The 18,831-nt window shown below is 35.8% G+C and overlaps 1 protein-coding gene and 1 pseudogene across 2 annotated transcripts in view; both read right to left on the reverse strand.

The window, feature by feature from the left end:
• Positions 1–12,426: 12,426 nt before the first annotated feature.
• LOC306643651 (shieldin complex subunit 3-like) lies at positions 12,427–18,829 on the reverse strand (annotated as a pseudogene). Its single transcript has one exon. The product of its transcript is annotated as a shieldin complex subunit 3-like (transcript).
• The window catches only part of RMDN2 (regulator of microtubule dynamics 2), a 97,075-nt gene continuing 93,301 nt past the window's right edge, over positions 15,058–18,831 (reverse strand). Inside the window, exon 12 of the mRNA XM_079109884.1 lies at positions 15,058–15,076. Within this exon, the coding sequence (XP_078966010.1) occupies positions 15,073–15,076 (4 nt within the window). The 3' untranslated portion in view covers positions 15,058–15,072. The remainder of the gene's footprint in view (positions 15,077–18,831) is intronic.

The following is an 18,831-nucleotide window of genomic DNA, read 5'->3' on the forward strand; positions in this document are numbered from 1 at the left end:
TATTCCATTACATGGATAGATGACATTTTGTTCATATCACCAAGTTCATAGACATTTGAATTGTTTAGTCATTATAGATATTGCTGCTATGATTATTCAATACAAGTCTTTGTGGGAACATATTTATTCAGACTTACTTTTATTTAAGCATTTACTTTTTGGAATGCTCTTTATTTCTTTGTGTGGATTTTAGTTACCATCTGGCATCATTTTCTTTCAGTCTGAAGAACTTTCAGAATTTCTTGGTAGTAAGTGTAGTGAGCAACGAATTCTCTCAGTCTTTGTTTATTTAGCAGTGTCTTTATTTTACCTTCATTTTTTTTCACATTTAAATTGATGCATTATAGTTGTACATAATGATGGGATTTGTTGTTACATATCTGTAGGTGCACACAATATAATATTTTACCTTCATTTTTAAAGGTTAGTTTTTCTGGATGTAAAATCCTTGGATGATTTCACTCCTCTCTAGTTATCTCCCTCTATTTTTTTTTTTTTTTTCTAGTGAGAAGACAGCTGTTACTTTTGTTCCTCTGAATACAATAATTTGTTTCCTCTTGCTGCTTTGATTTCAAGATTTTTCTCTTCATTTTTTAGTTTTTAACAGTTTGATTATGAGGTCCTTAGGTGTGGTTTTCTTTGTATTTATCCTATTTGGCATTTCTTGAGCTTTTTAATGTTTTAATGTTTAATTTTTTTCATCAGTTTTGGAAATTTCTAGTCATTATTTCATCAAATACTTCTGTGTCCTTTGCTATCTCTGCTTAGTTTTAAAAAGTATTATTATTGTTGCTATTGTTTTTACAATTTAAGTTTGGAATCCTTTGGAGTTTCCCCTGTGACAGATTAGCCAGTGCATGGTCAGAAGTTGCTTTGAAATACTTTTACCTCTTTGGTAAATGAATCTTTGTGGGGCCTGGGAAAGGCACTCAAAGTTCAGGCAAATTCTACAAGCCCACCTCAGGCACTATGGCTACCTCATTTCCTAGATCATCCTGCCAGTCAATGACTCTCTGTTTCTTGTCTCAACCAGGCTTACAACCTCAAGCTAGCTGCCATGTTGGCCTTCTCGGTTTCTTTCCTACTGAGACTGCTGTTGTTTATGGCAATGCCTCAGTGACATTGGGTTTTTCCATGCTTTGTTCCAAATCAAGTCAGCAGCCTCACAAATGAAACTATTCGTTTTCATTACTTGCCACACCCTAGTAGAACCACCAAACCAGCTGAGCTGGGTGGGGTGGGGATGGAGGGCAGATGGGCAGTAGTTCTGACTACCACTTAGCTAAGATTCAGTGGAATTTTCCTCAACTAATGTTTTTTTAATTTGTTATTTGCCTTTGATTGACTTCCTTGATAATTTTATTCTGAGATGGTCCTTTTTACAGTTTTGTTTTGTTTTACCATTATTTTATGGGGAGAGAATTTCCAACGCCTCTGCTCTATCATTATGCTGAAATGTTATGTTGAGAGTTACAGGCATCGTCTCCTCTGACCCTCATAAAATACAAAACCTGGTTCAATTCTTGCAGAGCCCTTACTAATTTTCTTCTAGAGGCAAACAAATAAAAAGAGAAAAATCAGAAATTTTCAGCAGGGAACTCCAAAGTCACTACCTATTTAGCTTATTCATGCTTTTTCTTGCTTTGCTTTCAAAATGAGATTTAGATGTACACCAGGACCTTACTCTTTCAAAAAGTAGATATACAGAGTTATGGAAGCCTACTTTTGACCAAAAGAAAGTCATAAAGATGCACAATCATGTCAGTTACTGTTAAACACAATAAAACAGAACAATGCTACCTTTAAAAATATCTAAAATGAGTCAGCTGTATAGAGGGAGTATACTATGCTACAACTTTTTTTCTACACAAATTTAGATATGTTACCTGTCAAGTCAAGCAACCAAAACACAACTTTAATAAATAACGCCTACTATAATAGGATTAAGTATTACCTGAGTGTTACTCCTACATTACCAAGGACTTCCACAATGTTTATAAATGGCTTTTAACGAGAAAGTAGACAACATGTAAGAACAGATAATATACGTAGAAAGAAGGAAACTTTAAGAAGAATAGAATATAAGTGTCATAAATTAAAAAGCACTAGCATAAATGTAGAATTTCTTCAATAAATTTATTGGTAGACTGGACATGGCTGAGTGAACAATCAGTGATCTTGAGGTTATGTTAACACAAACTTCCAAAACTGAAATACAAAGAGAAAAAAGAATGGAAAAAAGGAAACCAAATGGAATCTGCAAGAACTATGGGAAAATTATAAAAACTGTAAATGTTCATAATGAAAATACTGAAAAGAGAAGAAACAAAGGGTGCAGAAGAAACATTTGAAACAAAATGACTGAAACTTTCTCACAAATAACAATAGACACAAAACCACAGATCTAGGAAGCCGGAGGACTTTCCAAGAAGGAAAAATACCGAAATATCTGCAAACAGAACATCATATTCAAACTGCAGGAAATTAAAGACGAAGAAATTTTTGAAAGAAGTTAGAGGAAAGAAATAAAATATCTTACCTACAGAACAAAGATTAGAACTATCTCCTATTCCTTATCAAATAAAAAGAGAGTGAAATGAAATATTTAACGTGTTGAAAGAAGTTGGGCACAGCCGTGCATGCCTTGAATCTCAGCTACTAAGGAGTCTGAGGCAGGAGGATCACAAGTTTGAGGCCAGCATGGGAAACTAGCAAGACCTGTTTCAAAATACAAAATAAAATGGTCTGGACACTGTAGCTCAGTGGTAGAGTCCCTGGGTTCAATCCCCAGTGCCGCAATAAACAAACAAACAAATATTGAAAGGAAAAATATTACCAATATAAAATTCTGCATTCAGTGAAATTCTTCTTCCAAAGTGAAGGAGAAATAAAGATGATCTCAGACAAACAAAAGCTATGATTATTTACAGTCAGTAGACCTGCCTTGTAAGATATATTTTTTGAGTTCCTCAAATAAAAGGAAAACAATATAAAGACACTTGTATCTGTATGAAAAAAGGAAGGGTAAAAGGAGGGAAAAAGAATAACTGAATTGTCTAGCAGATAACTATTCAAAGTAATCATAACAAAAATGTATTGGATGATTCTAGCATATGGATAAGGAAATGAATGATGTCAATATTATAAGGGACAGCTGAGGAATTTGAGATACGCTACTACAAGATATCTGCCATACTCATGAAATAGTACAGTGTTATTTGAAAGTAGACTTAGATTAATTGTAAACACCTGTTGCAAATTCCAGGCAACCACTAAACTTTTTTTTAAAAGAAGTATAATTGATATGCTAAAAGAGGAGAGGAAATGGAATAACATAAAATTCTCAGTTAAAATTAGAAAAGGCAGAAGGAGAGGAGGATATATTTAAAAAGAAACAAAGAGTAAACACAATGAATAAAAAGTCATAATTTGATATCTATCCAACTATATCAATAACCACCTTAAATGTGAATGTTCTACATATACCAGTTAAAATAAAGACACTGTCAGAGTAATTAAAAGAAGACCCCAAAATATGTTGTTTCTACAAGAAACCTGTGCTAAATATTAAGACACAGAGAGGTGGAAAATAACGGGATAAAGAAAGATATACCATGCTAACACTGATAAGGTTGCTGTAGTTATATTAACTCCAAACAAAGCAAATATAAGAAAAAGGGAATTATCAGATATAAAGATGGACATAAGGGTTGGGGAGATAGCTCAGCTGGTAGAGTGCTTGCCTTGCAAGCACAAGGCCCTGGGTTCGATCCACAGCACCGCAAAAAAAAAAAAAAAAAAAAAAAAAAAAAAAAAAAGGACATGATTTTAAAGGAATCAATTATTCAAGAAGATATAACAATCCTTAAAGTGTACATCCAACCACAGAGGAGCAAATACTTTAGGTAAAATTGGATAGAACTTTTATAGTTGGATTGTTCAACTTATGGATGGAAAGGCAATCAGAAAATCAGTGAGGGTATGGTTGACTGGATCAACACTAGCAAATACCCAGATCTAAAGGATATTTATAGAAAACTCCATCCAACACAACGAAATAAATATTCTTCTCTAGTCACATGGAACACTTATAAGTGTTATAAATTAAAAAGTGTTATAAATTAAAAAGCACTAGCATGAGAATTCACACTATAGGGAATAAAATGTATCTTGAAATTTCAAAATTAGAAATAATACAAATATATTCTCAGACCACAATGGAATCAAACTAAAAATCCAGAAGAGAAAGAGCTGAAAATTCCCCAAATACTTGGGGATAAAGCAAAACACTTACAGGAATTAAAGAAGACATCTCAAAAGAAATTAAAAAAATATGTTGAACTAAATGAAAAGCCACCTTGTCAAGATTTGTGAATTCTGTAAAAACATTTGTTAGAGGGAAATTTATAGCATTGATGCATACATTAGAAAAGAATAAAGATCTCAGGTCAGTAGTCTAAGCTTCCACATTACAATATAAAGGGAAAAAAAGCCTAAATAAAGCGCAGGAAAGGAAACAGTAAAAATTTGAGTAGAAATCTACAAAGTTGTAAAAAAGGAAAACAATGGAGAATATCAATGCAGTAAAAAGCTGTTTTTGTTTTTTTTTTTGTTGTTGTTTTTAAAGAATAGAAGAAAGATCAGTGGAGTAGACAAAGGGGAATGAGGGAAGGGATGTGGGATGAGGTAGGGAATGACTGTGTAATGAATCTGATCTAACTTTCCTGTGTGCACATATGACTATACCTTAATGAATTTCACCATCATGTACATCCACAAAACACCAATTAAAAAAAAACAAAACTATAAGTAAATAGCAGAAAGATCAGCAGAGTAGAGGCAAGGAAACAGGGAGGTATAGGGATGGAAGGGGAAGGGGAAGTAATCGGGACTGAATTAGAATAAATTATATTTCATGCTTTTATAATTATATCAAAATATATTATATCATAATTTATAACTAAAAAGAACCAGTAATTTAAAAAAGATAGCCAAAAAATAACTGTTTTTTTTTTGAAAGGGTAAAACAAAGTTAATAAATCTCTAGTAAGTCTTACCAAGAGAACAGAGGGAGAAAATACAAATTACTAATATGAGAAATCAAGGAAGGGATCAACACTGATCCCTGGACACTTGAAGGACAATAAAGACATGAACAACTCTATGTCTACAGAGTTGATAACTTAGGTGAATGGACTAAATCCTTGAATGATAAACTATCAAAACTGACACACAGAGGTAGATAATCAGGTAGATAATAGAATTAGGCCAGTATTTATCAAAGAATGAATAGTTAATCTTCCAAAACAGAAATTACCAGGCTCAGATTGTTTCTCCAGTGAGCTTATTAAGCATTCAGGAAAGAAATTACACTCATTCTCTGCAATTTTCTTATTCAGAAAATAAGAAAAAGTGTCCCACCTCGTACTGTGAGACTGGCATTATTCTAATACCAAGACCAAAGAGAGTACAAGAAAAGGCAATTATAGACCAATATCTCTTATGAACATGGATAACAATAATCCTTAACAAAATATAATCAAATCAAATCTAACAATGTATACAAAATACTATACACCACAGCCGAGTGGCATTTATTCAAGGTATGCAAGGCTGGCTCCACAAGTGAGTCAGTGTCATCTACCACATCAGTAGGCTAAAAAAAAAAAAAAAAAAAAAAAAAAAAAATCATATGATCATATTAATTGATTCAGGAAAAGCATTTGGCAAAATCCAGCAATGACTCATGACAAATTTTCAGTAAATTAGGAATAGAGGGGCATTTTCTCAATTTGATAAAAAAGATCTACAAAAGACCATAATTCATGGTAAGAAACTGAATGCTTTTTGTTATGGTTTAGATATGTGCCCCCCAAAAGCTCATGTGTAAGGCAATGCAAGAGGGTTTGAAGGTGAAATGATTGGGTTATGAGAGCCTTAACCCAATTTGCAAATTAATCCTTGATAGGGATTAACTGAGTGGTAACTAAAGGCAGGTAGGTTGTAACTGGAGGAGGTGGGTCCATAAGGTTGTACCTTTGGGGTACATATTTTGTCTTTGTTGAGCAGAATGGAGCTGGCCTTCTATGGACTGAGACCGCTAACACTGTGAGCACCCAAATAAACTTTTCCACCCCTAATCGTTCTTGTCAGGTCTTTTGGTGTAGCAGCAAAAAAAGCTGACTGAAACAGTTTCTCCCTAAGATTGGGAACAAGGCATTGATGTCTCTTTTTACTACTCCTATTCAACAACATGCCAGAAGTCCTAGTTAGCATAAGACAAGAAAAGGAAATAAAAGGCATACAAATTAGGAAAGAAGAAATAAAACTGTCTATGCCAAAATCTTCTGAACCTAATAAGCAAGTTACCAGGATACAAGATGATATACAGAAGTCAATTGTTACCTATGAGGAACAATTGGAATTTGAAACCAAAAACAAAACAGCATTAAAAAATACATTTCACTATCAAAAAGTGGTATATCTAGATATAAATCTAACCAGATACATGATCTATATGTCCAAAAGTACAAAACTCCAATGACAGAAAGCAGATCTAAATAAATAAAGAGCTACCCTATGTTCATGAATTGACTTAATATTGTTAAGATATCAATTCTTTTTTTTTTTTTTTTTTTTTTTTTTGGTACTAGAGATTAAACCTACGACACTCAACCACTGAGCCACATCCTCAGCCCTTTTTTGTATTTTATTTAGAGAAAGGGTCTCACTAAGTTGTTTAGAGCCTTGCTAAGTTGCTCAGGCTGGCTTTGAACTTGCCATCCTCCTGCCTCAGCCTCCCGAGCTGCTGGGATTATAGGCATGTGCCACCGTGCTCTGCCAAGATGTCAATTCTTCCTAACTTGATCTATAACAATTCCAATAAAAATTTGGGCAAGTTAGGATTGGATATTGGCAACCTGATTCTAAAGTTTATATGAAAAAGAAAAAATCCTGAATAGACAATATGATATTGAAGAAAAAAAAAGTTAAGGACTAATAGATTATCTGACTTCAGGATTGTCTTTGTCCATGTAACCATTATTAAAAATATTTTAGTTTGAATCTATCCCAGTTATTGATTCTTGCTTTTATTTCTTGTGCTATGGGAGTCCTGTTAAGGAAGTCTGATCCTAAGCCAACAAGGTGAAGATTTGGACCTACTTTTTCTTCTATAAGATGCAGGGTCTCTGGTCTGATTTCAAGGTCCTTTCCTTGATCCATTGTGAGTTGAGTTTTGTGCAGGGTGAGAGATAGGGGTTTAGTTTCATTCTGTTGCATATGGATTTCCAGTTTTCCCAGCACCATTTGTTGAAGAGGCTATCTTTTCTCCATTGCATATTTTTGGCCCCTTTGTCTAGTATTGGAAAATTGTATTTATTTGGGTTTGTGTCTGTGTCCTCTATTCTGTACCATTGATCTACCTGTCTATTTTGGTGCCAATACCATGCTGTTTTTGTTACTATTGCTTTGTAGTATAGTTGAAGTTCTGGTATTGCGATACCCCTTGTTTCATTCTTCCTGCTAAGGATTGCTTTAGCTATTCTGGGTTTCTTATTCTTCCAGATGAATTTCATGATTGCTTGCTCTATTTCTGTAAGGTACGTCATTGGGATTTTAATTGGAATTGCATTGAATCTGTATAGCACTTTTGGTAGTATGGCCATTTTGACAATATTAGTTCTGCCTATCCAAGAACATGGGAGATCTTTTGAACTTCTAAGGTCTTCCTCAATTTCTTTCTTCAATGTTTTGTAGTTTTCATCATAGAGCTCTTTTACCTCTTTGGTTAGATGGATGCCCAAGTATTTTTTTTTTTTTTTTGAGGCTATTGCAAATGGAGTTGTTTTCCTCATTTCCCTTTCAGCTGTTTCGTCGCTTGCATATAAAAATGCTTTAGATTTATGCGTGTTGATTTTATAGCCTGCTAGTTTGCTGAATTCATTGATGAGGTCTAGAAGTTTTCTGGAGGAGGTTTTTGGATCCTCTAAATATAGAATCATGTCATCCGCAAATAGTGACAGCTTAAGTTCCTCTTTTCCTATTTGTATCCCTTTAATTTCTTTAGTCTGCCTAATTGCTCTGGCTAGAGTTTCGAGGACAATGTTGAATAGCTTTCTCTCAGCAAAGGAAACTATCAGCAATGCGAAGAGAGAGCCTACAGAGTGGGAGAATATCTTTGCCACTCATACTTCAGATAGAGCACTAATTTCCAGAATATATAAAGAACTCAAAAAACTCTATACCAAGAATACAAATAACCCAATCAATAAATGGGCTAAGGAAATGAACAGACACTTCATCGAAGAAGATCTACAAGTAATCAACAAACATATGAAAAAAATGTTCACCATCTTTAGTAATAACAGAAATGCAAATCAAAACTACCCTAAGATTCCATCTCACCCCAATTAGAATGGCTGTTATCAAGAATACAAGCAACAAGAGGTATTGGAGAGGATGTGGGGAAAAAGGTACACTCATACATTGCTGGTGGGGCTGCAAATTAGTGCAGTCACTCTGGAAAGCAGTGTGGAGATTCCTTAGAAAACCTGAAATGGAACCACCATTTGACCCAGCTATCCCACTCCTTGGCCTATACCCAAAGGACTTAAAATCAGCATACTACAGAGATACAGCCACATCAATGTTCATAGTTGCTCAATTCACAATAGCCGGACTATGGAACCAACCTAGATGCCCTTCAATTGATGAATGGATAAAGAAACTGTGGTATATATAGATATACAATGGAATATTACTCAGCCATAAAGAATAATAAAATTATGGCATTTGCAGGCAAATGGATGAAATTGGAGAATATCATGCTAAGTGAGATAAGCCAATCTAAAAAAATCCAAAAGACGAATGATCTCACTGATAAGCGGATGATGACACGTAATGGGGGGTGGGAGGGGGGCAAGAATGGAGGAAGGAGGGACTGTATAGAGGGAAAAGAGAGGTGGGAGGGGTGGGGGGGAAGGAAAAAAATAACGCAATGAATCAAACATCATTACTCTATGTAAATGTATGAATATGCAAATGGCATGCTGTTACTCCATGTACAAACAGAAACAACATGTATCCCATTTGTTTACAATAAAAAATAAATAAATAAAAAAAAAACAAAAACAAAAAAATATTTTAGAGTGAGTAATTTGCAAACTACAGAAATTTATTAATTTGTTTCGGAGAATGGGAAGTCCAAGATGAAGGTGACATTAGATTTGGTGTCTAGTGAGGGCTTGCTCTGTGCATAAATGGTGACTTCTATTGGTCCTTTCATGGTAAAAGGGGCAAGGGAACTTGCTGGTACCTCTTTCATAAGGGCACTAAACGCATCCATGAAGGTGGAACCCTTACAACTTGATCATTTACCCAATTTCCCACTTCTTAATACTATCTCCTGGGGTATTATGTTCCACTATATGAGTTTTGACAGAACACTAACATTCAGGCCATAGCAAGAACTAACCATAGAGCTGTAAAATTAGCACAACAACATAGTATTGATAAAATAGCAGATGCATAGATCAGTGGACAGTCCGGAAATAAATTCCTACGAGTGTAGTCAACTGAGTAAAAGCAGTTCGGTGGAGAAAGACTGGTCTTTTGACAAATGTTATTGGAATGTGGACATCCCTATACAAAAATTGAATGCAGACACAGACCTTACACTGGTCACAAACATTAATTCAAAATGCATTGTGGACTTCAATGAAACACTTCTAAAAGTGTAAAACTTTTAGAAGGAGAAAATCAAGAAGGAAGAGGTGCTAAGTGGTAGGAGGGGCAGGTGGGGGTGCAGTGGGTGGCTGTGATGTTGTGGTGGGCACCTTTACATCTGCTTCATTTCATCTTCACAGCAAGGTCCAATCCTTGGCATCCTGGGGCGGATGGCGAAACTTGAAAGTCATGTCCATGGGAGGGCGAGCCTGATCTTGTACCCTTCCTGCTGTTCTTCTTGACCTTGTGTGTGTCCTGCACTCATTTAGGGAAACCTGTGCTTCAGTCTTTGACATTGCCTGATTTTCTGGCAGCGGAGTGAGAGGGTTCTATCCTTTTCTGTCCTCTAATTTAATCAAATTAATGATAAGGGTGAAAAGGCAGAGACATGACAAAATCCAGGTGAAGACACATGCTCCTATCAAAGCAGAAATGATGTGTTAGAAGGACTCATGCTTTCCCCGAGGAGCAGGGGATGCAGATAGCAGGAACTGTGCTATTAAGTAAAGGAAGAGTGCGGGATTTCAGGGGAGAAGTAATAAAATGTGTTCTTTGCAAAAGGGGCCATGAAAAACTTTATTAACTGCATGTCAGCCTCTATTTGTCTCCAGTCTATGGATTTTGGACCCAGCCAGGTCTGAGTTAGAATCCTGTTTCTGTTACTCGGCATTATTTAAGCTCTCCGAGCTGTAATTTTCTCATTTGTAAAATAAAGACAAATGCAAATGACTGCAATCTTAAAGGACAATCCTAAAAATAAAGATCGTCTTTGCAGGACAATTCTACGGATCATAATGATATATATGAAGTGCTTAATATTATTTGGCTTTTATATATTGCTCAAAGATAAGATTATTTTCAGTGTTACTTATAAAACAAATCAGAGTTGAGCACAAGGGAATTCTGTCCCTTGTTGAGACTTCTGGGAATACAGGGAACCCATGACCTGGACCTCTTAGTGGCAAAAGGGGCAGGACCTCAGAGAGCAATGCTGGCATGACAGATGCCAAGAAATGACCCTGCAGTCCTGAGGTATAGATTGCACAATCAGGTCTGGCAAGATCAAGGTGTCTCTGTCCCTACCTATCCACTGTACTGTAATTCCAACGCTGGGGGTTTGTGAGAGGGCCTCCATTCTGATTCCAAAAGATGTACTAGGTGACTGCCTTGTGGCAGTTTCGTTCTAGACGCTGTGGATGCAAAAATTGAAGATGTGCAGTTTTCGTTTGGCTATCGCCTAAGAGAAAAGAACGCAAACCACGCAGATGTGTTTGCTAAAGGCGCCGCCAGTTCCGCGGCTCCGGATGCAGCGGTAACCAGTCTTGAACCACGCAGGAGTCATTTCAGAATTTCCCAGAAAAGAGCTTACTCAACGCGGGGGATCAGGTTTCCACTTGACCCTTTCCCCTATGCATCAAGATAACTGAGTCAGTAACTCAGAACTCAACTTGATTGTTGGGAAAATCCGAAAGCACCCCAAAGAAAGAAAGGCAAAGCGTTGTGCAGAGTCGCAATCGCGTCTACCGCCCTCGCAGGGCTGGATCCCCCTTGCGCCCTGGGGGCGCTGCGCTCGCCTTCCCTAAGGACTACTAGAGTGGAAAGTCCCCAAGTCCTGTCTCTGGGTTTGAGATTTCAGTTGGCTAAAATGAAATCTGCAAGCGCTCCTTCCTATGGTCTAGTGGGGAAGAAAGGAAGAAAGGGGGAAATGGGGAGAATGGAGATGAGAGGAGGGAAAGGAGTTGATGAGCAAACGAATACCAGTCTTCACAAGCTTTTCCAGGCTTACAGAACCCCCTCAGAGTACTTTTGTTCTTTTTCTTTTTCTTTCTTTTTTCTTTCTTTCTTTCTTTCTTTCTTTCTCTTTCTTTCTTTCTTTCTTTCTTTCTTTCTTTCTTTCTTTTCTTTCTTTCTTTCTTTCTCTTTCTTTCCTTTCTTTCTTTCTTTCTTTCTCTCTCTCTCTCTCTCTCTCTTTTCTTTCTTTTTTATTTCTTAAAATTCTCATTCTCCTACTCATTCTCAGCTATCTCTTTGCAAGTGGATTTGTGCTGGGGCAGACTGTGGCTCTGGCAAGCCATATGAATTATTTAACTTCAGGAAGCTTGTGTTCATCACCTGTAAAATGGGCACCAGGACCTATGAGAGGATTTAAAAAGCCCAAGTGTGTAAAGCATTTCACACAGTGTCTTCTACAAGCAGTTTGGGTGTTTCCGTCCTTGAATTTCTTTCAAGCTTTCAGTAGCAAATGGGAATCTGAGAACTCTCAGAACGTGAATTAAGGAAAGTATCCCCAGGGTTCTGAACTCTGTCTTGAGATTCAATTGAGTCAAGACAACCAGCACCACTCATCATGTACTGTGTGTGCGGCACATTGCTGGGCAACGGAATGTATGAGCATTGAGTGACAGCTCCTCTCCTGGGATTTGCACCCCAAGCTCCTTTTCTATTTTTATGCACTTCTGGGATTCTGGGTAGTGAGCTTGCTGAATGTGTTTCTGTAGATATTTATTAAACGAGCGGAATCTAGGGGAATAGTCAAGATGCATTTGCCTAGTTCTAGTATGTGCGCAACTTTAGCAGTACAGCAGGGGTATTGGAAATACAAGAAGATGCAGAAAAATCTGGGAAGTAAGTAGTCACTGTCCCTCAGGGAGGGAGGCTGAGAAAATAGTATCCATTTCAAGGAGCCAATGTTTTATGTACATACATTTAATCTTCTGACAAAATATTTCACAGAAGGAATTTTTTTTTTTTTTTTTTTTTTTGGTGCTGGGGATCGAACCCAGGACCCTATGCTCATCAGGCAAGCACTTTACCAACTGAGCTATCTCCCTACTCCATATCATAGCAGGAATCTTTATACCCATTTTTTCAGATAAAGAAACTGAGGCTCAGAGAGCTTGTCATTTACCTACTTTCGTACAGATAGCAAGTACCAGGTCTGGATTTGAATCAGGTCACAAATTCAGTACCTATTTCTCTTTTATATCATGCTGCCTTTGTTTACAAGTCTAGATTTTTAGGAAATAGATGGACCTCAGTGAGAAAGCAGCACATCCTCCTGTGTTCTTTGCTGTTGACCCCTGCCTACTTTCCCTAGAAATAGACCTTGAAGCCATCAGGATACCTGAGGTAGTCTTGGTCATCTTGCATCAGATTGAGTACAGTGGATTTTGGTCTTTTTGCTACCCCATGAGACCTCAGCAGAGAGGATGCTGTATTTGCCAGCTCATGATAGCACACCTTTGACCCTGTTTTCTCCCCGGCAGGCACCTAAGGGTTTGCCTGTCTGTATCAAACCAGCTAAAGAGCTACACATGTTAGCACAGAAGCTTTGATGTGAGCCCAGCATCCGGGAAAGCCTTGCTGCTGCTGCAATCTGGCTTAGCTCTTTCATCAGGTGTCCCAAGATGCACCACTGCCTGCCAAGATGAATACAAATGAGGCAGGATGTTCATAGGCAAAACTCTGCTTCCCATGAGCTGCATTTGAATAAACAGCAAGATGATACAGATTATTCCATGGTTCCCAGCCTTAACTTCCTTTGATGGTGCATATGAGGACTCTGGCTGGGTCTACACAGTCCATGTCATCCAGGGCTCCTGTGGAAATAAAAGGTGACAACGGTGAAGTGAATGCATGTCATGAACAAGGCTCAACTCAAAGTGAACAAGTATTCTGTGATTGGGTACCACCAAATAGAGTTTGAAAAGGGTACTCACATTTGTCATTTTGTGTCATTCCTGTGTGAACCCTGTGAGCTAGGCTCAAGATCACGAAGAACCATGCCTCTCGGCTCCTGGTGTGGTGCTTCTGCAGGGCAGCTCTGCCTCCCAGATAACACATCAGGCATCTCTCTGATGAGATCTCTGTGATTCTTGATCATAGGTACCTTTTTATCTTCAAGTTGATCCACATCAATAAGGTTCCCTTGAGTATGTGCCCAGCTAGTTTATTCTCTTCCTCTCATTCTTTTTCCCTACTTGTCCTTGTTTCTTCTTGATTTTCTTTCTACTTGGCATACCCTGCCTTGCTGTGGTATTCAGAGCTAAATAGGATATGCACCTGTTACCTCTGCTGAGTAGTAGTAGTTATTGTGTTGTCACCAGGTACAGTTGCCGTGCCCAGATGCAGTTGTGAGTACTTGGAATGTAAGGATGGCTAAAACACATGGGTGCTTTGGAAGTCTGAACTGAAGATGCTCCTGACTCTTGCTGATTAACCTCTATCTAAGCCAGTTACTTAATAACTCTGTGATCTACTCTTTCTCCCATTCTTCTTACCTTCTAGGGGCTCATTCATTGAATAATTCATTTTACATGTCACTTTTTAACATATATTAAGTTTGCCTGTATATTTGAATACATTTATAAACTTTTCTTTTATGTCATTAATTTATCTGCCTATTCATTCATATTTCTTTTTTCTGTATAAACAATACTTTATTACAATTAATTTAAAATAACACTGCTAATAAGTATAATCCAGAAAGTTCTTGACTTAATTAAGAAGCTTAGGAATTCACTGAATACTTATTCATTTTGGGGACATAAATTATACATACATTACCATACAATGTAATTTCTCCACAATGTAAAGAATAAATAGGCCATATTATGGAAGTGTCAAATTTTTAAAAAGTCATCAAAATGTAAAACCAGTAAAAAATTTATTAATTTCACTATTTCAGTCCATGCTTAGTTCATTCCAAATATTCTTTTTGATAGAATTTGTTACTTACTGAAAAGAACACACTTATGCACAAATAACTTAATTTTTCCATTAAAAGCTAATTTTCCTTTAAGAACATTTCCCACATATTCACAGTACTTAACATCACAGAACTCTTACATTTGACCTAATGCCTCTGCATTGTAGCACTGCTACATGAAATTTCCTGATAATTCGATTGAGTTTTGCCCAAATGTCTTCCAGGGTTTGGTTGTTACATTGTATTCTATTGTCCCTCTTGCTCTGTAGAGTGAGTACAAATTTAGTGCCTTCGAACTATATTGCATTTTTTAGACAAAGGAAAATATTTTCAGTATAATTATTGTTGACAAGTGAAACACTCCAAGATTTCTTCTTGTTCTCTTCTCCTTTTTCTGAGTTTTTTTTTTTTTTTTTTTTTTGGTCCAAATTTCCACAATTAGTCTGTTCATACAATGTGTCTGACTAGATTAAGTGCTGCTTTTTCAAACTAGATTGAAAGTACAAAAGACCCACTGTGTAATCATAACTCTGTGATTAAATGTAATGTTCTGAATGGTTAAGTAGTTTTGTATCTTCAGCTGCCTCTCCAGAATTACACATGGTAATCCTTTAGGTTGGAGTGGAGGTTTGGACCCATCATCTGGAAACCAAAACAGATCGTAATGATGATGAGTAGAAGTTTTGAATTGATTTTTCTGCAATTTTTGGAAATCTTATGGGATCATTTTGGTATGGTGGATAATGTAATATTACTTCTGTAATCATTATGCAATAATCCATTTACTCTCAATGAAGAGAAAATTTCTTAGCCGAACTCTTCAGAGCTAGAATGTAATTTACTATTAAAAGACTGACTCTTTGTCAAATCAGAGGGAACAGGACTTTTCAGTGCCAGCAGGTGCTCCTGTTTGGGGGGAATTCACTTCCATTTTGATGGGTCATTTGTACCCACTGCTTATGGGGGCAAAAGAGGTTCCACGTGACTATGAAGAAAACAGAAAAATGAGTGACTGCGAAGACCTAGCATCAAACACACTTCCAATAGCCTCTTTCAGCTGGTGGTACTTTAAATTCTCTTTTTACTATATCCTCCATGGCCTCCAACAACTTCTTTTCATCAGTCAGCCCTTTTCCTCTTACATAAAATAGTCCCTCCACAATCACACATTGCAGTTACAAGAAACCACTCCCGGATACCAACATGCAGCATCCCAGGTCCACAATATTTCTTAGAATATTAGTTTTTCCCATTTTTTCCTCTCTAGTAGATGTGATTGCCTGCATTACTTGACTTCCTTGACTTTTTCAGCATTTTCACAATTACTTTTACTGGTTTGTTTTTCCATTTGAGTCTTAGAACACACAAAAAAATCTGGTTAATATTTGTGTCGGAATTACATCTTGTTTGTAGACTAACTGAAGGATGTTGGAGAGTTCTTATATGCTGTCTTCCTAGTCAAAGGACACCATGTTTTTCTAGGTTTTTGAACCTGCTGGGCATGGGTATGCAATGAACATTAACCAAGTCAGGGAATATTCTGGGAATAGAACATGCCTCAGTAAGTTTAAAAATATTCTATTCACACAAAATGTTTTCTGACCACAAGAAAATTAAATTAAAAATTAGCTACAGAAAGATAGCTGCAAAATACTCAAACAGCTCCAAGTCAAACAAATTTCTAAATGACCTATGTGTCAAAGAAGAAATCAAAATGGAAATTAGAGATTATTTTTCATTGAATGAAAATGAGAACACAACATATTAAAAATTGTGGTATACTGCTAAAGTGGTATTTGGGGAGAACTTAATAACAATAAAAGCCTACATTAGAAAAGATACAAAGTCTCAAATCAGTGATCTCAGGTTTCACCTTCAGAAATTAGAAGATCAAATAAGACCTAAAGTTCAAAGAAGAAAGGAAGTAGATAATAGAAGAAAGGAAGTAGTTAGTAGAAGAAATGAAGCAGAAAATAGAAAAAAACAGAAAAATAAATGAAACCAAAAGTTGTTTCTTTGAGAAGCTCAATAACATTGAGAAACCTCTAGTTAGACTGGTCAGGAAAAAAAGAGAACACAAATTATCATTATCAGAAGTGAGGGAGGTAGTATCGCTATAGATTTTATAGATAAGTAAAGGATAGGAGAATATTACTAAATTTTTGTCAATAAATTCGACCACTGAAGTGAAACAGACACCTAAATAGACATTTAGGTGAAATTCTTTGAAAGATACAAACAATCAAATCTCACTCAAGAAAGATAATCTAAATATCCCTGTTAATTGTATTTATTAAAAGAATTGAAACTATAGTAAAAATACCCCAAAAAAGAAAGTTCCAGGCCCAGAGGAGTTCACTGATGAATCATACCAAATGTTTAAGGAAGAAATAATACTGATTCTACACAAAGTTTTTAAGAAAAATGATGAAGAGGTGATAGTTCTCAACCCATTGTATGAGGCTTGGATTACTCCAATGCCCCAAAGGAAAAGAACATTACAAGAAAACCAAAGGCCAATAACCACTGTAAATATTTATGCAAAAATTTTAAACAAAGTGTTAGCAAATCTACTAATACTTAAAAATAATTATATATTAACACTAAGGTTTATCCCAGGAATGCAACATTATCTTAATATTTAAAAAATAAATTTATCATATAAACAAACTAAAACAGAAAGACCATACAATCACCTCAGTGAACACAAACGACAAAAATTAATATTCATTTAAAAAAAAAAAAAAACAGTAAAGAAAGAATAAAAAGGGAACTTTCTCAACCTAAGAAAGGGAATCTACAAGAGATCTACAGGTAACATTACAATGCATGGCAAAATTCTGAATGATTTCTCTTAAGATCAGGAACAAAATAAGAATGTTCATTCTTACTGCTTCTGTCCAACAGTGTATTCAAAGTTCTAGACGGTAAAATAAAGTAAAAACAAAACCAAACCATCCAGAGTAAAGAGTAAAATGTCTTTAGTCACAAACAACATGATCATTTGTGAAGGAAAATCTAATGAAATTTAGAGAAAATCTACTAGAAATAATAAGTGAGTTCAAAGAGGTTGCAAGATACACCTTTGTACAAAAATCAATTGTATTTCTGTACATAATGAAATCAGAAATTGAATTTAAAACATTATAATTTATAATAGCATTAAAACATGAAACCCTTGGGGATAAGTTTGACAAAAATGTGAAAGACCTGTACATTGAAAACTACAAAATATTGCAAGAGAAATTGAAGACATAAATAAATGAAGAGCTATAATATATTTATGGGTTGAAAGACTCAATAATAAGATGTGAATTCTCTTCAAATTGATCAATACAATACCAGTTAAAATATCAGCTAAGATTTTGTGGGTAGAAATGTAAAAAACTGATTCTCAAATTCATATGGAAATGCAAAAGACATTAGAATAGCCAAAACAATTTTTTAAAAAGTTGAAGGGTTTATACTACCATATCAACACAATATGTTATTAGCATCAAGATCCACAAATAAATCAATGCCACATAATAGAAGTCCAGAAATGGTCATATATTAAATACATACCTATCTGATATTTGACAAAGGTACAAAGGTAATCAGGTGAACAAACAATAGTCTTTTCAACAAATAGTGCTAGAATAATTAAGTCTCCAAATAATACAACGAATGAACTTCAAAGCCATACACCAAACTATATACAAAAACCAAACATCCCAATTTAAATAGTGGGCAAAAAATTGAATAGACATTTCACCAAAGAAGATATATGAATGGCAAATAAGTACATGAAAAAAGGCTCAGCATAAATTTGTCCCTAGGGAAATACAAGTTAAAACCCCTATCAGATATTACTACATAACGTAGTGCAGTAGCTAAAATTAAAAACATTAATTAAAACCAAGTGATTTTTAAAGTAGGTTGAGCAAATAAAACTTTCATGTGCTATTGATGAAAATGTAAAATGACAGAACCACTTTGGAAAAGTTTGACAGTTATCAAAATGATAGACATACATCAACCATACTTCCTACTTCTGGGTATTTATTCAAGAGAAATGAATGTATACATCCATTTGAAGACTTTCTATGAATGTTCACAGGAAATTTATTTATAATAATCAAGTACCAGAAACATCCCCAATACCTATCCAAAGGGGAATTAGGAAACAAACTGTGGCAGAGACGTGATAAAAAGTACAACTCAGAATTAAGGGAAGGAATTAAATACTGGCACAGCTGCAACGTGGATGAATCTCAAAATAATTATGTTTAATGAATGAAGCTAGACAAAAGGATATTCTTTTAACATGAAATTCTAGAAAATACAATCTATAGTGACAGTGGAACAGTGGTTGCTTGAGGATGGGATGCTGAGAGGCAGGAGGAAGAGATTGTGGA

Source organism: Sciurus vulgaris, assembly GCF_902686455.1.
Source record: "Sciurus vulgaris genome assembly, chromosome: 14".
Lineage (NCBI taxonomy): Eukaryota > Metazoa > Chordata > Mammalia > Rodentia > Sciuridae > Sciurus > Sciurus vulgaris.